The following is a 26,017-nucleotide window of genomic DNA, read 5'->3' as shown; positions in this document are numbered from 1 at the left end:
GCTCTGCCCATTACTAGCTGGGACCTCTGGCAAGTTACTAAACCTCTCTGAACCTTAGAATGACAAAAATAAATGGATTTTTAAAAATCCACTTTGTCACATAGCCAGTGAATAACTCAAATATTCCAGATCAGTGGTTGGTATTTTAATTGGGCTTTGAGGAGCTTTGGGGGTTCTGTGTAGATGTCTCAGGCATCACTCTGTAAAAGGGATGGAAGAGTCAACAATTTGACATGTGTATGATGGGCTCTGAAACTTCATATACCCTTCCACATGATACTTTCACTTACAAGGATCTCAAACACAGAACAAACTTTCTGTAAAATGACATCCATTAGTCTATCAGTAAAACAGGAAAAACAATTTAAACACACAAAATAAGTGGATGCTTAAGTAAGCTCAGTAGAATATTATCTGGCAGTGGAAATATGTTATAAAGCTTACTGGGGAAAAAATAGGGTATTTCTATAGGAGACAAGTATAAGATATACGACAGCATATAAAATATGATCATAGCCATTAAGGAAAAAATAAGGCAAAAAACAAGACAAAGCAAAAGTGTCAAGTAATCATTATTTCTGGATAGTTTGGCTATAGAAAATATTATTTCTTCCTTTAATTTTCTACATTTTCCAAATATCTTTGTGGGGCATATATCACTTTTATAATGAAAGATCATATTAAACATTTTTCTAATATTCATTAGGAAAATGTTCAAACATACAGGAAGATCGACGGAATTAAGATTTCTTAATTCTTAAAAGTTGAAAGAATTAGGAATTTGTACAGGGAACACTTATATACCCACTACCTAGAGTCTGGTGAACACTTACTGTCCATGCTTTGTCGTATATGAATCATCCCACTGGCCATATACATCAACCTATTTTATTGCACTGAAGCATTTCAAAGTAAGTTGTAGACTTCAGTACACTAAACCCCTAAACGTATAGCTACAGTTCAAATTACTTTATTTGTGGGTAAAAGTTACATAAAATAAAATGCACCAATCTTAAGGGTACCATTCTATGAGTTCTGACAAACGTACAAAACTATGTGACACAAACTACCTAATCAACAGTCTCATAACCCCAGAAAGTTCCTTATGTTCCTTCTTAGTCAGTCTCATCCCCCATAAGAGGCAACCACATTTCTGATATTTTTCTATCTCACATTACTTTTGTCTCTCCTTAAACTATGTATAAATCAAATCTCACAGCACATGTCCTTTTATGCAGGGTTTCTTTCACTTGCATAATGTTTTTGAGATTTATCCATGGGGCTGCTTTGTTCCTTTTTATTGAGTAATAGTATTCCGTAGTATAAATATGCCACAGCTTATTTATCCATTCTCTTATCGATCAGCACTTTGGCTATTTCTTATTTTTATCATTATGAATAAAACTGCAAGATCTTCTGTACATCTTTTTGTGAACGTACGTTTTTATTTCTCTTAGGTAAATGTCTAGGAATAGAATTGAAGGGTTATTTCACAAATTTAGAAGAAACTAGCAGAACTTTCCCCCAAATAGTACCAATTTACCCTTCCACCATCAATGTATGAGAATTCCTGTTGTTCCACATCTTGGATAGCATTTAATACTGTCAGTTTTAATTTTAAAATATTGGCCTTTCAGAGGTATATGTGGTAGTATCTCATGCTTTAATCTGCATTTCCATGACAACGAAGTATGTTGAGCATTTTTTCTGCTGCTTATCGGGCTTGTGTATTACCTTCCTTTGTGAAGTGTCTGTTCGAATACTTTACCTCCATTTTAATTGGACTGTAGGTCTCTCTATTATTTAACTTTAGGAGTTCTTTGTATATTCTAATATCAGTATTTTGTCAATATATTTGTTTTGCAAATATTTTCCCCCAGTCTGTAGTTTGCCTATTTATTTTCTTAGTGGTGTCTTATGAAAGCAAAAGCTGTAAATTTTGATGAGTCTAATTCATCTACTCTTTCTGTTATGGTTATTGCTTTCTGTGTCATAAGGAACAGCCGCTTACCCTCAGCTGGCGAAAACATTCTCCTATACTTTCTTCTAGAACTGTAGTGTTCAGTACAGTAGCCATAAGCCACATGAGTCTATTTAAATATAAATTAATTAAAAATTAAACAAAAATTTGAATTCATTTCCTAAGTCGCAATACCCACATTTCAAATACTCAATAATATGACTAGCAGCTACCTTACTGGACAGCAGATATAGGCCATTTCTAACACTGCAGAAAGTTCTACTGAACAGTCCTATTCTAGAAGCTTTATAGTTCTAGCTTTATACGATAGCCCTGTCTATACTTCATGTTGAATTAATTTTTATATGGTATGAGGAAGGGGTCAAGTTTCATTGTTTTTTCATATGGATATCCTGTTGTTCCAGCACCATTTATAGAAAAGACTTTTGTTTCCCAAGTTGTTTGCCCTGGTGATTTGCTGAAAATCAAGTGACCATAATGTGTGGGCTATTGTGTTTTATTATCTACTGGTCAACCTTCATGTTAGTTGACCAGTAGATAATATGCTGATTAATGTAGCTGTATGCTAAGTCTTGAAGTCAGATAGCTCAAGTGCTCCAACTTTGTTGTACTTTTTCAGGATTGCTTTATTCTAAGTCCTTTTATATTCACAGTCCTTTCCACACAGTTTTGAATTAGACTGTCAATTTTTACCCAAAAGAGTCTATTTGAATTATTATTTAGATTTAAATAAAGTTATATGTCAATTTATCGAGAGCTGACATCTTTTTTTTTGTTTTAAGTAAATTTATTTATTTTATTTATTTTTTGGCTGCGTTGGGTCTTTGCTGCACACAGGCTTTCTCTAGTTTCGGCAAGCGGGGGCTACTCTTCGTTGCGGTGCACATGCTTCTCATTGCGATGGCTTCTCTTGTTGCGGAGCATGGGCTCTAGGCGTGCGGGCTCAGTAGTTGCGGCTAGCGGGCTCTACAACACAGGCTCAGTAGTTGTGGCGCACGGGCTTAGTTGCTCCACGGCATGCAGGATCTCCCCGGACCAGGGATCAAACCTGTCCCATGCATTGGCAGGCAGATTCTTAACCACTGCGCCACCAGGGAATTCCTAAGAACTGACATCTTAACAATATAAATCTTTTAATTCATAATTATGTATAATGCATGATTTAGTTTTTCTTTAGTTTATCACTGCAATATTTTGAGTGACCACTGCACAGATATTGTCTCTTATATATTTTTGTTCCTAAGTATTCTAAGGCTTTTTAACTCTATTTTCAATATAATTATTATTTTTCATTTTCCAATTGTTCACTGCTAATATAGAAAAATACAATTGATTTTTGTACACTGACCTTATATCCTATGACCTTGCTATATTCATCTTTTGGTTCTAGTAGTTATTTTGTAGGTATCTTAGGACTTTATACATAAACAATCATGCCACCTATAAATAAGAGAGTTTTGTTTCTTCCTTTCTAAGAATAGGCAACCTTACTTTGTTCCAGATCTTTTTAAGGAACAAATGGTCAAAATCTCATCATTAAGTACAATGTTAGCTATAGGTTTTTCATAGATGCCCTTTAACAGATTCAGGAAGTTCTCTTCCATATCCATTTTGCTGAAAGGTTGCTTTTTATTTGTCTTTTAATCTTATGTTGTCAAATAAGTTTTCAGAATCTGTTAATCTATTGTTTTCTCCTTCATTGTGTTTAATGTGGTGAATTATATTGATTGATTTTTGAATGTTACATCAGCCTTGCTTTTCTAGGATAAACCCAGTGTGGTCACAACACATTATACCTTTATCTATTACTTCATTCAATTTGTTAAAGTTATGTTAAGTATTTTTATGTCTCTGTTCATGAGAGATACTGGTCTGTAATTTTCTTTTTTTATAATATCTTTATCAGGTTTAGGGTTATGTTAGCGTCATGAAATGGGTTAGGAACTGTCCTTCCTCCATTTTCTATAAAATTTAAGACTGGTATTACCTCTTCTTTAGATTTTTAACAGAATTCATCAGTAAAACCATCTGAGTTTGGCGTTTTCTCTTTGGTACTTTTTTGTTTTTTAGTAAGTCCAATTTCTTTAATATATAGGGCTATTCAGATCTGCTTCATCTACTATCAGTTTTGGTAAATTGCATTTTTCAAAAATTTGTCCATTTCACCTAAGTTGTTGAACTTATTGGCATAAAATTATTTAAAATATACCCTTTTATATTATATGTTTATTGGATATGTAGAGGTAATTCCTCTTTCATTCATGATATTGGTAAAACGTTTTGTCTCTCTCCTCACCTGCCCGCCTCCCTCCCCTTTCTGTTTACTTTGGATTTACTTCATTTTACTTTTTCTAGCCCCTTAAAATGGACCCTTAGGTCACTGATTTTTAGATCTTTTGCCTTTCCTACTAGAAGCATTTAAAGCCCTAGTGTTGGGACTTCCCTGGCAGTCCAGTGGTTAAGACTTCGACTTCCAAAGCAAGGGGTGCGGGTTCAATCCCTGGTCGGGGAGCTAAGACCCCACATGCCTTGCAGCCGAAAAACCAAACATAAGACAGAAGCAATATTGTAACAAAATCAATAAAGACTTTATAAAGAGAAAGAAAGAAAGCCATAATGTTTGCCATAAGCTTTAACTGCATCTCACAAATTCTGAAATATTCTACTATCATAATCATTCAATTTGCAATATTTTCTAATTTTTCTTGTGATTATTTTCTTTTACCCATAGATTATTTAGGAGTGTGTTCTTAAATTTCCAGATGTTTGAGGTTTTTCTTTATATCAAATTCTTATTGGCTTCTAATTTAACTTAATTGTGGTCAAGGAACACACTCCTTGCGAATTCAACTTTTTTAAATGTATTGCAATGTACTATATCCCCCGGCATACAGTTTATCTAAGTGAATGTACCATATGCCTTTGAAAAGAATGGGTATTCCGCTGCCGTGCTGGGTACGGTGTTTTACAAACATCTACCAGATCAAGCTGGTTAATAGGGCTCACACCGTCTATATCTGACTGATTTTTGGTGTCCAGCTGTTGTTACCAATTGCTGAGACAGGGATGTGAAATCTCCAACAATGTTTGTCAATATCTGTCCCTTTAATTTTGTGAATTTTTGCTTCAAATACATAATCACTTGCTACATGTGATTATTACATCAGTTGAACATTTTAAATACCAAAAGTATGCATTTATCTGACAGACCTGGAATGATTATGTCTGCTGCTAAGGTTTTCACTACAGGTGCAAAAGCAAAGTGTTCTTGTACTTTCTGTCTGATTGTGGCAGTCAAGATGAATGGAAGAGTACAGGAGAAAAACATGGTAATACAGAGAAAAACATAGAGAATTTTTGCAACTCATAAATAACTTTGTAAACAGTGAAGAGCCTGTTTTACTCCCCACCCCCCAAAAAAAAACCCTAAAATTTGAGTTAAAAGAACCAACAGTTGCAGATATTTTAATCTGATATTGTCATCTAATTTTAGACTAGAAGAAGACACAGTTTGTTAATCCCAAGCTCCTAAATTATCTCTCCCCCTCTCCGCTATCCCCTTTGGTAACCGTAAATTTCTTTTCTAAGCCTGTGAGTCTATTTCTGATTTGTAAATAAGTTCATTTGTATCATTATTTTAGATTCCACATATAAGTGATATCATATCTGTCTTTATCTGATTTACTTCACTTAATATGATAATCTCTAGGTCCATCCACATTGCTGCAAATGGCATTATTTCACTCTTTTTTATAGCTGAGTAATATTCCACCATACACACACACACACACACACACACACACACACACACACACACACACCCCACATCTTCTTTATCCATTCATCTGTTGATGGACATTTAGGTTGCTTGCATGTCTTGGCTATTGTATATAGTGCTGCTACGAACACTGGGGTGCATGTATATTTTCAAAGTAGAGTTTTCTCCAGATATATGCCCAGGAATGGGATTGCTGGAACCTCCACACTGTTCTCCATAGTGGCTGCACCAACTTACATTCCCACCAACAGTGCAAGAGGGTTCCCTTTTCTCCACGCCCTCTCCAGCACTTATTATTTGTAAACTTTTTAATGATGGCCATTCTGACTGGTGTGAGGTGATACCTCATGGTAGTTTTGATCTGCATTTCTCTAATAATTAGGGATGTTGAGCATCTTTTCACGTGCCCGCTGGCCATCTGTTATGTCTTCTTTGGAGAAATGTCTATTTAGATCTTCTGTCCATTTTTTGATTGGGTTGTTTGTTTTTTTGATATTAAGCTGTATGAGCTGCTTGTGTATTTTGGAAACTAACCCCTTGTTGGTAGCATCATTTGCAAATATTTTCTCTCAGTCCACTGGTGGTCTATTCATTTTGTTTATGGTTTCCTTTGCTGTGCAAAAGCTTTTAAGTTTAATTAGGTCCCATTTGTTTATTTTTGTTTTTATTTCCATTACTCTAGGAGACGGATCCCAAAAAACTAATGCTGTGATTTATGCCAAAGAGTGTTCTGCCTATGTTTTCCTCTAGGAGTTTTGTAGTATCCAGTCTTACATTTAGGCCTTTAAACCATTTTGAGTTTATTTTTGTATATGGTGTTAGAGAACCTTTGTGAAGGATGTTAATGTTGGCTCAAAACAGTAGGATACCCAGCTCAGGGGCCCCATAGGGTCCTGCTGTTTTCTTTTTCCTTTGTGTATGGAAGCAGCAATAGGCAACAACAGGCAAAAATGTGTTTTGTTTTTGTCATCTACCACAGAAGCCAGCTTGGTTATGACCCAGTCCACATAAATCAGGGAAAGAACCAGCTAAAAGTGATTCTAAGAGGCTGAATGGCATTTAAAGCCAAGCCAAAGGTCTTGGTCCAAACTACATCCTTGGTCTCTCCTCTGTACAAATGTGTCTCGAGCAATCAAGACTCACAGAGAGAGGTCTCTTGGCCACATATGACTTAAGACCCTCTGAGAACTTCCTATTCTACCTTCCTAAAATTTCTAAGACTTGACCAGCCCTGGAAAAGCCTTCATTTGTGAGAAACTACAGCAAAACTCACTTTCACTTCAAGTGAGGGACATCCTGAAAATGATTAAACCACCACCATTTTGGACTCACAGATACACAAACAAAATGAGGGTATCACACTGCAAAGTATACACCTTACCAAGATAAAGACATATTTATATATTTAAAACGTGTAATGAAAGGGATTTCATCAAGAATATTAGAATTAGCCAATTTTTATTAATCTGTTCTAATAAAAAAAAGCAGAGATGGTAGAGTTGTTTAAAAAAGAAATTCCCAAATGCAAATATTCAAAACCATCAGCTGGGATCATTATTTCCTCAACATTAGCAAATATCATGTTACCTATGCTGCTTAAAAACAAAAAAGAGCAAAACAAAGCAAAAAAGACAAAACCATAAGTAAAGCAGCTGATTGGGAGGAGGAGGAGAAAAAGGAAGAGAAATAGACTGGAAGCATCTATTTTAAGATTCACAGGAATAATCAGAAGGGTTAAGAAGAGGAAATGGCATAAAGTAATTAGGGACGGACTGTTACTTTCTGGTATCTCCCAAGCAAATCTCTAAGTGGAGGGGTCAGTTCCTGGCTACAGCTTTTCTTTCTGGGAAACAAAGATTTCTAGCCCTTTAAATAATGCAACAGGGGTGGACACCCCCCAAAGCATCTTTGTAGTCCTCTAGACTAGTGCTTCTCAGATTTTAGTTTTCATCAACCACTAAAATTAAAAAAGAAAAACAACACAGAACTTTGGGGGACCAATAAAGGATTGCCAACATTCGATTCAGACATGAAAAATAATGAAAGAAAGGTACCATCTCCCAATAACATTTGTTGTAACCATTTACTAATATCACCATGATTTTAACACCAAATAAAGTATGGAAAACACAATCTTAGAATATGTTATATAAAATATAGCTTTAAAAATACTCATTGCACTGTATTTTTCTCATCTCACTGCAGATTAGTGAACTCTACAGGATAGCCTGGCCAGCAGGCCCTAAGTCTTCTCTTGGCTAAAGCAGCAGACATATGAGCGAAGGCCTTTTGGACCAGACTAGCCCATCTACCAGCCCATCTCATCAAGCCCACTAATCTTCAGCAGATGATGGAGGCCATTCAGCAGAACTTGATCAACTTCCTCCTCCTTTCTGGCCCCATCAAAAGACTCATCTTCTCCCTCTTGTGTCATATACGTATAGGTATGGCTGATTCACTTTGTTATACAGCAGAAACTAACACACCATTGTAAAGCAATCATACTCCAATAAAGATGTTTAAAAAAAAAAAAAAAAAAGAACGTCCAGGCCAGGCACCAGCTGGGAGAACACAAACACTCCAGAAGGGGACGGCTGGGGAAGGCAGAGAACACAGGGCACAAAAAAAACAAACAAAAAGACTCATCTTTATCCACACTTAGCTTTAACTCCTTCTTCTCTCCATTTTCGGTAGAAGAGGTGTTCTTCCACCTGGTTCTAGATTCCAAAGCCTTCTGCCTCCTCAGGGATGTAAATCCATCGCCAGTGGCCCTCACTGCTTGAAGGGGACTAAAATTCTTTGACATTCCTCCCATTGAGAGGTGGGGTCTATATACCCTTCCCTTAGGCCCGGGTAGGCTCTGTGACTGCTCTGACCAAGAGCACATGGTACAAGTGGCTCTGGGCCAGTTTCTGGTCCCAGGCCTTGTGAGAGCGGCAGCTTCCTCTTCCTGCCCCCTGAACACTCTCTCTAGGAGCCCTGGGCTGCCATGGAAGAAGTCTGACAACGCTGAGACTACCAGGCTGGGGAGCCCCAGCTGCGTTCAGCCTTCCAGCCGTCCCTGCAAAGGCCCCAGACCCTCCTGACCAGACCATCCTCCAGCTGAAGGCTACAAGGAACCCCAGTTAATGTCACACAGGCAGAAGAACTGCCTAGCTGAGTCCTGCTCAAATTGCTAACCCATAAAACCACGTATCAAGACAATAAACTTCAGTTTCATTTTTTAAGCAGCCACAGATAACCAAAACACGAGTATATTTAAGACCTCTGTCTCTCTTACAGCTATCTTCTTTTGGAAGATAAATATGAACATATTCAAGTCTGGCCCAGCCTTATCAAAATTTCTCATTTTCCCCTAAATTCCCTTTTATAGACCACACACCTTCCTTTTCTCCTTCCTTTCATCTGCATTCCCACCTTTCATTCTCCATCTTTCTGCAACGGCACTTCTTCCCTAACCATGCCAAGGGAATTATTTTTGCCAAGGTCAGTGACATTTAGGTTTTGCTACACACAGTCAACTGTCAGTTCTTCCCTTACTTAATCTCTGTGTCATGCGATATTCCTGAACACTCACTCCTTTAGGAAACTCTCCTCCCCTGTTCTCCTCAATACCACTCCCTCCTGGTCTTCTTATCTTCCTAGAAACTCTTTTTCCCCTGATCTCTTCTCGGCTGCCTGGACCTTAAATATTGAGGTTTTCCCTAAGGACCTCTTCCCCACTTGTCTCTTCCCTACATGCTTTTCAAAGTCATTATATCCATCCTGCATCCACCGCTTCAAATAGATGCTGTATCCTGATAGCTCTCAAATCCCTGTTTCTAGCCTGGATCTTCTCTAGAACCTAAGGGCCAATTCCTTACTGGGAAGCTCCATATAAATTCAGCAAGAGCAAAAACCACCTCCCACTCCCAGCCTGCATTCCACTGTACTTCCCAGTCAGTCGATGGCTCCACCATCAACTTGGAAGTTACACCTGACTTCTCCTTCAGCCACATTCACGCTGATTCTACCTACTTCATTTACTTAGAATTGGCTTACTTCTCACTATCCCATTTCTAACACCATAGTTCAGGATTCCATCATTTCTTATTACAGACTCCCCTGGCCTCCAGATTCAATTCACTCCCTAACATCCTGCTCAAGCGTTCATTCTAAGGTACAGATCTTATCATATCACACCTTTGCTAAAATCCTTTAGTGCAGGATGAACAGTTCAGGATGAAATTCAAATTCCTTAACAGGACATACCCAGCCCTTACCTACTACCTCTCATCTCTTGCCCCTTCCCACTCGCACCCTTATGGCCAGCTCTATGAAAATACCTGCAGTTCCACAAATTCACTGTACTTTCTTACACTGCCGGCCTCTGTACCTGCTACTCCTGCCACATGAAACATCCTTCAATGATATCTAAACCAAACTAAACCAATTCTTGTTTAAAGCTCAATTTAGCTATCATCTTCTCAAGAAAGCCTTCGTGCCTCCTCATTCTGTCTTAGGTAACTTTCCTAGTGTCCTACTGTGTGTTCTTTTCTATCATGATATTTATTAAAACATAATTTCCTATTTAAGAGCTTATTTAGAAGTCTGTCTAAGCACTAGACTAAGACCTCCTTGAAGGCAACAATTTATTTTTTACCTCAGTTCTCGAATCATATTCTGGCATATTAGACACTCACAGCTACTTGCTGAATGACTAAATGAATGAATGAGTGAGTAGCGCGTATTGCAGGGACCAGTTCCAGATCTTCCCCAGCTGCCAGATTTACTAGTTTCGCACCAACTTTTGACAATATTATAAAAAATTATGAAATTCATGGAAGCAATTTCTTCCTACAAAGGAATGATGCTAAAAAGGGGGCTGTATCAAAATTCACCTTCTCAGCTTTTCCTTGCTTGAGTGAAGAAGAGAAATCTTTTTGTTTTTCTCGAAATTTGACAACGGAATCTTTAATTCAAGCCCAATATCATTTCTTAGAGATTCAGAGCTAGAAACAAGAGAAAATCATACCATATATTTAAGAGGAAAATTGTCAGGCAATCGTAAACAATAAGCACCAATACACTAATCAAAGGATGCTTCTCTAAGTCCCTAGCTTTATACAAAGGTGCAGTAAATATCAAAGCATTTTACCTTATGTATCTGGTGCAGAATAGTTTATTTCAAAATTTCAAAAGAATTTATTGTCAAGGTCACCATAAATTCAATGACTGATCAAGATTCTAAAATATACTGATAAAGAGTAACAGATACAAGCAGGACTAAAATATTCTAACCTCACTGAGTATGAGTATTCCAAATTACATGACTGTATCTAAAGGTACATTACAGGAAAAGCACAAAGGATTAGAGGGCCAAGATACACTATTGCAGCTTGATCAGCAACCGGCAGGTTCCCTCCATGTAAAAAAATTGTCATTTAATGGACACTTTCTGGCTCTACCATTTTTCTAGAACTTCTCCAGGCATTTTCATTGATTTGATTTTTTTTTTTTTAATTTCCCTAAAAAACTTACAAACTAATATTATCTCCTTTATCACAAGGGACATAACTTGATTTGAAAACTGACTTTTATTTATAGTAGTAGGATTCTGAGGAAGAGCAAAGACACAAGATGAGTAGGGCTCAAAAAGCAGTTGTAAGTAATACAAGAAAATCACAAGGCCTTCCAAAACCCTTCCCAACCCCATATCCCAGAAAAAGTTTAATACGGTAAACTTCTTTGAGATTGAAATGCTAAATAAGATAAAGAAAGCTGTTGCTATCTCTGTACTACTTAAGTAAGTGCATCTTTGGTTTAACCACGCTTATTGGTTGCCAAGTCTCTTCCCTGTTCAAAATAGTTGATGGTCACATTCTACAAATTCCGGAAGTGACTAACTCAAAATTCTCACCACCATCATCCATGTTCTCAACACTTCTGTCCATTCTTTATAGCCCTATGCTCTATTTAAAATCTCCTTGGAAATCAGCTTCAAGTGAAACAAAGAAATTCACTAAAATAGAATTTTTATAAGCATACAGTGTTAGAATTGAAAGGGTTTGAATGACCCCCAGTTCAATGCAGGTTTAAATACTAGTTCTAATATCTCAAAGAGATAGAGACAGAGAGACCATCTTTAAGGGTTATTTTCAGTAATTGGTGGGGTAGGTTCATGAGTTCAAAAAAAGACATTAGGGAGAAGCTTATTGGCAGATGGATAACAGCTTAGGATTCCATTGTTTTAAAAGTTTGAACATCACTGCTTTTATTTAACCCAGTCTCTACTTTAACATGCCCAGTGATGGGTAACTTACTACCTTACAATTCAACCTGCTCCCCTGTGGTTATGAAGTGCTTCCTTATATTTAGTTGGATACTTCTGTAATGTGTCCCCACAGTGCCAGCTCAGGATTCTGAAATACAGTACAGGTTGCATCCCTCTTCCACAAAATAGCTACTTTCTTTTGCATCACCCCCAGCACTTGAGCTGCTGTTGCACAATCAATAAGTCCTCCAGAAATGTTTTTTAATGAAATGTACACAGTAAAAATTGCTACTAGGAAAAAGTGAAAAAAACTAACCAAGCAAATAGATCAGTAGAAAAATATCTCAGGTGTTCACTGCAGGACTTCTGCAGGGGCAGTTCAGGTTCTTCAGGCTTCACAGAAATTTCATTCTTAACTGCAAGTTTTAAAAGAGGAAACGTTTCAATTATAAAATCACTGGTGGGGATGATGTTAATCACACATATAAACCCTAATCAAAAATAGTGTCATGTTTCACTCAATAGATTTTACAAAGCAGTATTTTTAAAATAAAAAGCAATTTTTATAGATTTCAATCTGTGAAGCATGAAACTACCCAGGTGAGAAAGCAAAATGAAAACACTACATACACATTACTCCACGGCGCCCTCTTTCAGCCAGGTTCTACTAACTCTGTGCTAGGTGTGCTTAAAAATGCATTCCACTGAGTTTACTTATTATTTACAGGTAAATGTCAGAGACAGAAAATGCATATGAGTCTTCAGTAAGTAGCTGCATTGTCAAAGCATCTGATGGTTGTGTTGGTTTTTGGTTTGGGGGTTTTTTTGGGTTTTTTTGCTTTTTGTTGTTGTTGTTGTTTGTTTTGCAGCTGCTCATCCTCAGAGCAGAGCTGAGGTGACTGGATGAGACGTGGTTAGGACCAGTAGGAAGGGTGGTAGACAGGTGGTGATGAGCAGCTGCTCTATTTCCACTGAGAACCAAAATGAGAAGAGGCTGCAAAAGGACTCTGGTCCCAGACGGTTCCACATTTCATTTCCAGGAAGAACTCTGACACCTGCAGGGGCTGGGAGCCACTGGAATGTTACAAAACAGACTCACTCATCTTGCCTAGATACTGAAGAAGAACATTAAAAAAAAAAGGAGGGGTGTACTGATCTTGTATCATCTGGAGTATGAGCTTATCCGTGATAATCCTGAAAGCGTCTTTCAGGTCCATTTTAAGAAAAATACCTTAATTTTAAAAGATTTCCTACTAGTAACCCGGGTCTAGAAAAATCATAAATAGCCACTGACAAACAATGATTCCAGTAGAATTTAACTTCAGGAATTGGAGTCTGTCCTTTTACAAGCCAAATTAAAGCAATTTAATTATCTTAAGTGTTTAGATGCTGGCAATACACATAATACAATACAGGTGAAGAGTTTAGAAATGTGAGGTCTCATTGAAGCACTGACACTAATTATCTGTGTCTAAAAATCTAAAATAGAAAGGATAACCACTCCGTTAACTTGAAGAAGTGAAATAATTTATATGCAAGTGTTTTGCAAAGCACAAAGACTCAAGGTTAATGGCTCTGGCTTTTAGACAATCACACAGCACAAAGCATGAATAATTCCATTCAAATGACTAAGAAGCTAGGCTAACAAAAAACACCCCCCAAAAACAAAAAAAAACCTGTGCTTAACCACAACAGGGCATTTGTCCCTTGTGCACATTTTAAACCTTTGAGGACAAGCTTTTTCTTCACAGGTACAGAACGTATGTTTCCCTTTATTTTATTCACACTTGTTTTCTTCAGACTATGTTTAACAAGGATTACATGTTCCTTATAGTATATAGCATACAGTTAATCCTTAACAAATAAAAGGCATAAGTGGAAAACCAACTTAAAAATGTATAAATACAATTTTTGTAGAATCTTAGTTAGAATTTTTCTAACCCTTGGAAACCTGCTTTTCACTCACCAGTATTTGAGAAACATGTTTTCCAGTATTTTATCACAACACTCATTTTTTCCACTGTCAGTGGTTCAGTTAAAGTAATATCAGCTCCGTGACCTGAAATACAACCTAAGAATCTTTGTATTAAATATTGACCTTATGATTTCTATTTGGGGAAAAAGCAGATAATATATCCAACAGGCACATACCTTTAAAGTTCTCAGGGATTATAAAAACAAAGAGCAAATGTGTATTTTTTTTCTTGCCAGATCTGAAAGGGAAAAAAAAAGTTTAAAATGAAGCAAAATCATCGCTCAAAAAATTGGGATTCAAACATTTAGCTCATTAGGAACGAACTACACTAGACTAACTTTATTTCATTAGAATTTAAAATGGTGGCATTAATATGGAAGTTTAGTGACAGTACCATCTCAAATCAGTGGGGGAAAAGATGGACTTTTTTTTTTTTTTTTTTTTTTACAGTTCATAAAAGAATAGATTGTGTTTTTATTTCTTGCAGTTGCACGAAGAGGCTTCTGAAGTGTGTGGCTGGGATGGACAGTACAATTACAGATTATTTGAAAAATACGAGGGAGGGGAACATTCTCCCGAAACTGACGCTTGCTGTGTTTGAAGCTTTATTTATAATAGATGCTTTAGCTTATTATTTCCTTTTAATGGCAAGAAAATCCAAAATTTGAGTCTTCAGTCAAACATACCCCTGGCTTCTCTGAGCAGGAGTGCAGTCTGTTAATAAGAACAGTCTTTTTATGGTTCATTTCTATGGCAACCACAAATGCCTGGCTCTCCACAACTGGGAAAGGGGTAAGTGAGAGAATAAGTGACTTTTTAAAAATAAACTTTAATTTTAGAATAATTTTGTATCTACAGGAAAAATATGAACATAGTAGAGTTCCCATATATCCCAAACACAGTTTCCCGTACTGCTAACACCTTACGTTAGTTTGGAATATTTCCAAATACTCCAAATTAATGAGCCAATATTGATACATTATTATTAATTTGTTCATTCTTTATTCTTATTTCCTTAGTATTTCTTAATGTACTTTATTTTCCTATGCCAGGATCCAATCCAGGATCCTACATTACATTCAGTCATTATATCTCTCTTAGGCTACTCTACATTGTGACACTTTTTTGCTGACTTTGTTTCTGATGATCTTGACAGTTTTGAGAATACTATTCAGGTATTAGGTAGAATGTAAGACGGACCACTTTTATTCTTGCTTTAAATGAGCCAAAATCTTATCCAGATTCTTGATCTAACCACCAGTTTCAAGAAATTTAAGGAAAAGAGGAAAATTTTTTTTTCAGTGCTATGGGGATGAAATCAGAATGTGGGAAATTTTATAAAACAAATGACCCGGGCTTCCCTGGTGGCACAGTGGTTAAGAATCCACCTGCCAATGCAGGGGACATGGGTTCGAGCCCTGGTCCGGGAAGATCCCACATGCCGTGGAGCAACCAAGCCCGTGCGCCACAACTACTGAGCCCATGTGCCACAACTACTGAAGCCCTCACGCCTAGAGCCCGTGCTCTGCAGCAAGAGAAGCCACTGCGATGAGAAGCCCACGCACTGCAACGAAGAGTAGCCCCCGCTCGCCGCAACTAGAGAAAGCCCGTGTGCAGCAACGAAGACCCAATGCAGCCATAAATAAATAAATAAATAAATTTATTTTAAAAAAAATACATAACTCAGAATATTTACTAAGTTAATTATGTCAAACAAGTATCAATAGGATATTGCTAAAATGGGACAATCACCCAACTGAGCTCTATTCAGGCTTGATTGTGTTCTATGAATTCTGAAAGAGAATTTGGGCTAAAAGAGAAGAGAGGAAAGAACACGGTTTCCATGAGGAAATGAGAAGCTCAGGCAGAAGTACTGCCGTCAAAATAGGCACGAGTAGGAGGGAGGATGGGATCCGACAGGCAGACTGAAGTGGCAGTAAGGAAGGCCCCTTAGCACAGGGTGGGGTGTGGACCGTGGAAGTGCGGAGGAGAGAACGACGCCTGTGTGTCACAGTGGCCACAGTGTGAACCTTTCCCATCTACTTTGTGAGGGATGAAAAAGCGTGCGGTATAACAGGGGTATGAATAATGGGATGAGGTGGGAGGGACAAACAGACTGAACAGATAGAAACATATTGGGTAGTTTAGTCCAGCTTTTGAAATAAAAAAAACTTTGTGGATTCACGAAAACAACAAATTATCATAAGTTAAAATATTCTAGAATTAGAGAATTTTTTAAAGAACAGATTCTTTGCTTTTGGAAATAATCCTGTGTCTATTTTTTTTAAAAAATTGATCTTACTAACAGGAAAATAGGTTAGATTTGGATATATGGGTTTTTATACCCCAATGACTTTCAAATTTCAAGCTTCACATCAGACAGAGTTGGAATTCCTGGACTTTTGTCATTAGCACAGAATCGATTACCAACCCAAACACTTCCTCTGTCAGTGAAGCCCTAATTGTGCAGGAACCCCAGCAATCAATAGAGTTCCCAGAATCCAACACTCTGGTCCAGAGCTCAGCTTCTCATTCACATTCTGTACAAATTAATAAGCTAGCAGAGTTTCTAGTTTCCAGGATCACCAAAAAAGGTCCTCTTTCCAATGAATGAATGTTCCTTAAAATTAAGCAACACCAAAACACAACAAAAATCTCCTTTCTCCACCCCAACTAATACCACTTCTTTCATATACCAAAACTAAATTGCAGGTTCTGAGGCCTTAGAAGCACCTTCTCAATTGAGGTCTCCAGAGTTTTAAAAATCTGCAGTTTGCTGGGGGGCAGTTTATTTATCCTCATGTTTCACAGTATACACTGTTTAAATGACATGATGGATCCTGAGACTACACTCCACATACGAGATCGGATATTGATGTTCTAGTGTCCACTGCTAGCCTATGCCCAGTACTCCCTGGAACTGGAGGCCGCCATAAGCTCAAACTGCAGCAGTGGCCATTCCCAGCCTTGTCCCCATCCCTAAGTCTGGTAGCTGGAAAAAAAATCATATGAAAGTGTTTTGAACTGAATTGTACACTCTGATGATCAAAGAACCTCAGGAAAGATCTGGCTGGCCGCTGAAATCTGTCATCTAATAGGAGGACCAAAATGTTCTTATAAGTCCCTATGAAGCCGGGGGAAATCTCTAAAGGCACTTCCTTTATAGACACAGGGACGTCAAAGGACAAAAGCCAGTGTCATTTTTGGGTTGCATCCTTCTTGAGTACGGTTATCCATTATGCAACCTGTGGGCCCAAAGCAGCCAAATTAACCTGGTGTGGTCTATTCGGGACTTGTAACAAATAATATTCTTTATTAATTACTTAATGAATTAAAACAACCATTTTCAGTGAGAAAATTACGAGTTTTACTGTAAATATGAAAACACCGAGTTCACTTACTACTAACAGGGCACCTGCGATAAAATGCAGTGAAGTTCTAAGTTGATTCTGGTCAATAGTGAAGGTTGGTGTGCCCGATCCCCACTATGCTTTTTGTCAGAAGAGTTTCTGCTGTGACCCTTCTAAGTCAGGTTCACCACATGACATGATACTAGAAACAATAAACATCTAGAATGTTCCTCAGTTCCCATTTATAGAATAATGTTTTCAGTAAAACTACTTAGATGTTTTGTTGTTATAGTGTTTATGTCAAGTATTCAGGTCATGCAAACTGGCTGATCAGATTTACTGAGTAGCACTGTCAAGTCAAGGATGTTCTGGAATTGGGGACATAGCAGGACAACTTGTTAGACCCCTGTGGCTCACAAGATTGGGTTTTCTTGGTGACGTAGTAAGTTAACTGATCAGACAACCGAATCTACGTGGGAAAAAATAAAATCAGATTCAAACTTGATGTGCCGACTGAGTAGATGGAACCACGTTCTGCGTTCATTTCCTATCGCTGCACTGCTCTGAGCTCACGAGAATCACAGGGTTTGAGGAACTGCAGAGACAGTTCATGGACCAGAAAGTCACAATGCCAAACAGGATCCATACACTGTGGGTGAGTTTGAAACATACTCTAATGTTCTGTACCGGCCTTTGTAAGGTAGTGCCAGCATGCATCTGAATTACCAAGTACCTACACTTTGAATGTGGTTCAGTTTTGAGAACTGACCTGAAAGAAGGGTCAAATACTCCTGAAATGCTGGAACCAAGCACATGAATCCTGAGACCATCTTAAAACATTTTACCACTGGGTGGTGTCTGAGTTCATCTGGCTCAATAAAAATGTGTTCATGAAATGAAATCAAATTAGGGAGTACTACCAGGAATGTCAACCTATAATTGAGATGTGCCATAATTCTTGAGGATGTCTGGCTATAAAGTACCATTATTTTTACGAATGATTAAAACTGATTAATGATTAGCTCCAAGCTGAAACCCCAGTTCTTGTACAAGAATAAATTTTAAAATCTTTTTAAGGAGCCTGCTTGCATTTTATCCTAAAAGAAGCTTAGTATGATAGCTGACACACTATACTTCATTCTTAGTTTCAGTAAAAATCCGTATGTCTTATAGATATACATAGATTTGTGATCATGTGCTCTGATACTGAAAATCAATGTGGACCACTTTTATTCTATAGTTAAGTTCTTCACTCACTGGCAGGGCATAAAAAGGGCCTGGAGAGCAGTAAGGTAAATACTTGTATATTTTCCTGAACCTATCCAGATTTTGAGATATAACAAAACAACAACAAAGCTCTAAGGGGGAAATAAATCTAAAATACAGCATTAAAAAGCTAAGCCAAAACTCTTCATCTTGGCTTAGTCATTAAATATTAGCCAAAACTCAAAAGATAGAGTGCTGTAGGAAAGACAAAGGTTTAAATGCCTTATAAATAGGCAAGATGTTCATGAGACTCATTATCCTAAGAAAAACTATAGCCTCAAAATATAAATATGCTCCATAAGGGTTTAAATAATTCATAAGCCATTAACTCATAACAATTCTGAGGGCAAGAAAGGGAATTTCAGAGACATTTCTAGCCTTTAAGTCCAGTATCAGGAAAGGCAAAGCTTTCACAAAGGAAGCTCTGTCCCTTTTTCAGAGAGGAACGCAGAAGCTAGAACTCATGGTCTGCCCTAGAACAGCATGGTCACCCACTCACACCTAGAGCAAAGTACTAAATACCTGCTATTAGTCAAGACGTATACCGGATATCGGGACTAGCATAATGAGACCAAAAAAGAAAACCAGGTGTATTCCACAAATTATTCTCTTTTTCTTTTCAGAGAAATGCCTTTACAGCAAAACAAAAAAATTACCATATGCCTGTCTGTACATTTATTTCCTTCATCTACCTCTTCTCTCTGCTAACACATCTTAAGCTACGTTATTCCGACAAAGAAAGCAGCCGTGGGGAGAATCCACAGAGGGGAGTATCAGACAGAGGTTCTCTCCTCTACCCTCCCAGCTGTTAACAAGTGTGACTAGACATAAAGCTTGTTCTTAAGCAGAACTTTAATCTTATCCTGTTCAACATGTAGCCTCAATGATGAGCAAACACCAAGCCTTTAGCACATCTGGAGAGGCACGACTCGACTCCTGCTCCTGGAACGGAGAGACATCAGCCACAGCAGCTTGTCCACTGCTCCTCCAAAATGATATGTTTAGGTTAAAGTACGTCTGGCATCTATGGCATGTCCGAATTGTAAAAGGGACTTCAATACAGAAGTCAAATAATTACAGACTTTTAGAAAGAACATGAAGGGAAGAGTTAAGAGTTCTAGTCTGAGTTTTGTGAAAACAAGCCATGTGGTCTCAGGCAAGTCACTTCAGCCTCAGGTCTCTAACCTGCCAAGTAGGAAAGATGAAGCCTTGCCTTACCTCCCTCATAAAGGTGTTGTAAAATTTTTTTAAATATTAATACTATATAAATGAGATATTACTATAAGCCTCCAATCAGAGGTACTCTAGATAGATTTTTTTGAAAAGGTGTATTAATAAAATAGGCATACCTTCAGAAGGAAGATCATTCACAACATGTTTTGGAAGTGAAATCCTCTTTGAGGTAATTTGCCTGGTTTGTCTAGAGTTCATATTCCCAGTAGAAGGCCAAAGAAATGCAGAAGACCAACCGTTCTAAGAAACCCCAGGAGCAGTGTCTTTCTGTCTGTCTTTAACAAGTAACCCAGTGTCTCTGGCTTCTTCCCAGTTCCACCTGTCATTTCCCCTAACATAATATGTTTGGTCCTCTTTATTCTGGAATCAAAATATTTCTCTGAACTTTCTCCTTTGGTCTAGAAAGACCTCTCCTCTAATTATGAGAAGTACTTACATATTCCAATAGTATCTACAATTACATTTCATCAAGTCTTCTCACAGAAGGGAAACACATTCAACCTCACCTAACCCTGTTTAAAAACATCCTAAACGGCTCAAAATCCTATGTAAACAGGCAAGGAAGAACCAAAATCTTTCACCTCTAGACTCCAGATCTCCAGAGTTGAGTGGGTCAAACAGCAGCATAACTTCTATGGAACTACCAGGTGAAACAAGAATAATGGATGTGGGCTTCCCTGGTGGTGCAGCGGTTAAGAATCTGCCTGCCAATGAAGGGGACGTGGGTTCAAGCCCTGGTATGGGAAGATCCCACATGCCACGGAGCAACTAAGCCCGTGCGCCACAACTACTGAGCCTGCGCTCTACAGCCCATGAGCCACAACTGCTGAGCCCGTGAGCCACAACCACTGAAGCCCATGTGCCTAGAGCCCGTGCTCTGCAACAAGAGAAGCCCCCGCTCATTGCAATTACAGAAAGCCTGTGCGTAGCAACGAAGACCCAATGCAGCCAAAAATAAATAAATAAATAAATAAATAAAATTAAATTTAAAAAAAAAGAAAAGAATAATGGACGTGGTATTGACCTGGACTCAGTGGATCCAGAGCTTCATGGCTCTTTCACATTAGGACATCTCTTGAAAGAGACCCCTTCAGCCCAGAGCTATCATGACCCAGAGATACAAGTGCTCACCTGCTTTAGTGTCTACTATAAGAATTAATGAACTCTGAAACAATATGCCATGTTAATGACATAGTTATTAAAAAGGAGTACCTACTGAATTAAGGGAAGCATTATATACCAAATAAATTTCTATGACCAATTAATTCTTATATCCTCACCCACACCTATTACTTTTAAGTTAAAATGCTAATTCTTATAATAGTAGGTCAAACTGGCAGTAAGAACAAAAACATATATAGAGAATTCTGCCCTTGAAAATATCCCTCATCTTAAAAATTAAAGTAGAGGGCTTCCCTTGTGGCACAGTGGTTGAGAATCCACCTGCCAGTGCAGGGGACACAGGTTCGAGCCCTGGTCTGGGAAGATCCCACATGCCACGGAGCAACTAGGCCCGTGAGCCACAATTACTGAGCCTGCGCGTCTGGAGCCTGTGCTCCGCAACAAGGGAGACCACGATAATGAGAGGCCCGCGCACCGCAATGAAGAGTGGCCCCCACTTGCCGCAACTAGAGAAAGCCCTCGCACAGAAACGAAGACCCAACACAGCCATTAAAAAATAAATAAATAAATAAATAAATAAACTGACTCAGTAGAGTCTTTGTAAATTTAACATTTAAAAAAAAAAAATTAGGGGCTTCCCTGGTGGTGCAGTGGTTAAGAATCCGCCTGCCAATGCAGGGGACACGGGTTCGAGCCCTGGTCTGGGAAGATCCCACATGCCGCGGAGCAACTAGGCCCGTGAGCCACAACTACTGAGCCTGCGCGTCTGGAGCCTGTGCTCCGCAACAAGAGAGGCCGCGACAGTGAGAGGCCCGCGCACCGCGATGAAGAGTGGTCTCCGCTTGCCACAGCTAGAGGAAGCCCTCGCACAGAAACGAAGACCCAATACAGCCAAAAATAAATAAATAAATAAATAAATAAATAATTTAAAAAAAAAAAAAAATTAAAGTAGAATTGTATCATCTTTTAAGAATTTTTATAGAAGCAGGTTTTAATAAAAACTATTCTAGGGACTTCCCTGGCGGTCCAGTGGTTAAGACTTCGCCTTCCAATGCAGGGGGTGCAGGTTCAATCCCTGGTTGGGGAGCTAAGGTCCCCTATGCCTCATGGCCAAAAAACCAAAACATAAAACAGAAGCAATATTGTAACAAAGACTTAAAAAATGATCCACATCAAAAAAAAATCTTTAAAAAAAAAAAAACTATTCTAAAGATAACAGAGTCAAGATTTTGGAGTTTACCTAATTAATCTGACAGCTTTCAGCTCCTCGGCAGTTGGTAAAGAAGTCAACTTCAGAAAAACCATGTTGAACGTGCTATCATCCACAAGTGCTTCTGCCTTCTTCGCATCACTAATGGTGACGGTGACTTTTGCTAAATTTGAAAAGAATTTCTGTACAATATCAGCCAGGTACTGAACAGTGACATCGCCAACTAATAAGAGGTCTATTTTTGCCTGAAAGAGAAGGAAAAAAGCAGAAGCATCACACAATTAATGTCTGGGCATAGAGAACATGCCGTCATGTATGAGAAGATAAATAAAGGTTACAAATAGCCAATGACTGACTACTCAGCTATACTGAATGGTCAACTATAAGCATACCTCAAGGGCAGGAACTATTCATCTCATGTCCTTAGAACCTAGGGTAGTGAATGGATCTGAAAGTCATGCTATTTTTTAAAGTTTTGCCTACAAATACTATTCTACTGTGGTTTTCCTACAAGTTTCTTTCTCATCCTATTAACAATAGATAGGATTCTTTCTATAGGCCCAGTTTCCCAATCGCCCATCCTGCTGGAAAACTTGTTTACTAATGAGAACCAAGCTGGTGACTCTCCCACATGATTTATTTTGATGAAACACATTCCAGAGAACAGAGAAAGATTTAAATTCCCTGATCCTAAGAAATACTCAAATCAAGTCCTTTCTTTGAATGGAATATACATGCTATTCAAATCCGAACATTAGGAACTGAAGAGGCTCTTTATTTCCATTTGGGGATATTTTCAAGCACATTCAATTAGAAAAAATATAATTTCCATCTTCATCTTTTATTTCTCCATGTTTTATTCTGTACAGATATTAAATACAATCCACTTAAAATGACAAAGAACAGCATTACTGAATATGCCAAACTTCTCTTAGTAGTTTCAAATGCCATATATATGTATGTATGGATGTATGTAAATTTTGGGGAGCTTCATTCTGATCCATTGATTTATTTGCCTATTCCTGGTTAACAGCACACAGTCTAATTACTAGCTCTTTATGTTTCATATTTGCTAGAGCATATGGTTCCCTCCTTGCTATTTTTCAGTTTGGTTCTTAGATATTTTCCCACAATGTCTCTTCCCACAGAATTTTATCAACAGCTTGTCAGGTTCCATAAGGAACCCTGTTAAAATTTTGATTACAGTTGCATTTATTTTAAAGATTAATTAGGGAATATCATTATGTATTACGTTTCCCTATTTAGGAAGTATGACTCAGAGAAATCAGATCTTTTCTTATCTCCTTCAGTTTTATAGTTACCTTCACATAGATTTTCCAAGTGTCTTCACACATTGATTCCTAGATTTTTCAAGATTTCAAAGTCATTGTGAAGGGGATATAGTTTCTCACTACATTTTCTGATTGATTATAGCTGACATAGAGAAAATGTACTGATTTCTGTATAAGGAATTTGCTGAAAGTACTTTTTGGTACTCTCCATTTAGTTCCAGTACTTTTTAGTTGATTCTTCTGAGTTTCCTAGATAGGTAATCATATGGTTTTCAAAAATGACATTTTTGTCCCCGTCTCCAGAATTTATGCCTTTTACTTATTAACCTTAAAGCACTGGCTAGGACATTCAAAACAATGGTAAATAGCAGGAGTGAAGTGGGCATTCTTGCCTTGTTCCTGACTTTAGTGGGAATATTTCAAATGTTTTTACTACTACATGATAATGAAGGTCAATACCCTTTATCAAGTTAAAGAAGTTTCTTCCTATTTGGAGGTTAAGAATTTTAAATCAGAAATGGGAGTTAAAATTTACCAAATGCTTTTTCTGTATCAACATGATCACATTTTTTTTTCTCCTTTCATCTATTAGGTAGTGAATTACATTAATAGATTTCCTAATGTCAAGCCATCATTGCATTACTGGGATAAACCCATACTTATTGCAAATAGATTCAGTTCATTCATATTATTTTAGATTTTTGCATCTATGTTCATAAGTAAAACTGGATAAAATTTTGTTTTATTGTACTGACTTATCTGGTTTGGGTGTCAAGGTTATGCCAGCCTTGAAGCAATAGAAAGCTTCGAAATTATTCTACGGTCTTGAATATTTTATAAAACATATAAATTATTGGCTTCTTGAAGTTTGGGTAAAACTTGTCTGTGAAATCTGAGCCTGAAGTCATTTATAAAGGTAGGTTTTAGACTACCTTTTACAGTTCCTTAATGCTTACTAGTAAAATAAGTGTTCCGCCTTTAAGTGAATTTTATTCACATATATTTTTAAAAATCCACTTCATTTCTTTTCAAATGTATTAATTTTTAAATTTATATAACATTTATTACTTACGTTGAGTTCATCTTGCTTGCTTTCCAACTAGACATTAAATTTATTTATTTTATTTATTTTTGGTTGCGTTGGGTCTTCGTTGCTGCGCGCCGGCTTTCTCTAGTAGCGGTGAGCGGGGGCTATTCTTTGTTGCCGTGCGCGGGCTTCTCATTGCGGTGGCTTCTCTTGTTGCGGAGCACGGGCTCTAGGCACGTGGGCTTCAGTTGTTGTGGCTCGCGGGCTCTAGAGCGCAGGCTCAATAGTTGTGGCGCACGGGCTTAGCTGCTCCGCGGCATGTGGGATCTTCCCGGACCAGGGCTCGAACCCGTGTTCCCTGCCTTGGCAGGCGGATTCTTAACCACTGCGCCACCAAGGAAGCCCCAACTAGAGATTAATATATAATTAAATTTTTTTCTATCTTCTTTTTCTGGTAATGCTTTATTAGAGACTGTAGAACTACGTGGTCCAATATGTGGTTATTTAAATTTGTGTTAATTACAATGAAAGTGTGAAATCAGTTCAGTTACACTAGCCACATTTCAAGTGCTCAATAACCACATATGGCAAGTGACTACCATTTCAGCATAATTATCGTTTCATCATTGCAGAAAGTTCTATTGAATGACGCCGTCATCCAAGTGGCACTTTGTTGTACCCTACAAATTTTGATATATTGTGGTCATGATCATTCATTGCTAGTTTATATAATTTCAGTTTATATTTCCATTTTAACCTAAGAGTTATATTAAACTCCTATATGAAGATGTTAATTTTCAAGTGGATAGTGTTTTGGTTTTTAAAATTTTTTTTGGCTATTGACTCATTTCTTATTTCAGTGCATTGTCAACAGTGGATGCACACTATATGACTTCTACTTTTTAGAATTGGTCGATATTTTCTCTGTGACTTAATACACAATTTTTAATGTTCCATGGATACTTGAAAACAATGTGTATTTTCTGTTAGACATACAGCCTCTACATAGCTTTCAGACTGAACTTGCTCGTTGCTTTCTTATTTTAGGTCTACTTGATCTTTCAGTTTATGAGGTAGATATATAAAACCTGCCCTCTCTAATTATGGTTTATCAATTTATCGATTTCTCTAACTATAGACTCTATAAATAAACTATGGATTAGGTACATAAAGGTTCATAACAATTATATATATTCATATAAATATATAACAATAATACTTAATATATACTATATAATGATCTACAATGTTTATGTAGTATATATTAACATATAAATATAATTATAGAGAAAAAACTATATATAAAATATATCTTTATCCTTTTTAATGCTTTTCACCTGAAATTTTATTTTTTTCTGATATACAGCACTTAGTTTTTTATACCTTTATTTTGAGGCTTTCTGTATCATTTTGATTTTGTATGAATTTTTTAAATAAAATATATTTGACTTTTTTAGGTTTTTTCCAATCTGAGATTTCAGTTTTTAATGTAAGTAATTGTTTTTAATAATTACTTACATTAATGGCACT

The 26,017-nt window shown here is 37.5% G+C and overlaps 1 protein-coding gene across 1 annotated transcript in view; it reads right to left on the bottom strand.

The window, feature by feature from the left end:
• SOHLH2 (spermatogenesis and oogenesis specific basic helix-loop-helix 2) overlaps positions 1-26,017 on the bottom strand; it is an 88,358-nt gene that overhangs the window by 8,856 nt on the left and 53,485 nt on the right. The window contains 5 exon segments of the mRNA XM_082435682.1: positions 10,640-10,750; positions 12,329-12,428; positions 13,979-14,083; positions 14,164-14,225; positions 22,199-22,413. Of these exon segments, the coding sequence (XP_082291808.1) occupies positions 10,640-10,750; positions 12,329-12,428; positions 13,979-14,083; positions 14,164-14,225; positions 22,199-22,413 (593 nt within the window).

The sequence above is a fragment of the Balaenoptera physalus genome, assembly GCF_965194825.1.
Source record: "Balaenoptera physalus genome assembly, chromosome: 18".
NCBI lineage: Eukaryota > Metazoa > Chordata > Mammalia > Artiodactyla > Balaenopteridae > Balaenoptera > Balaenoptera physalus.
This window is presented reverse-complemented; position numbering and strand designations above follow the sequence as displayed.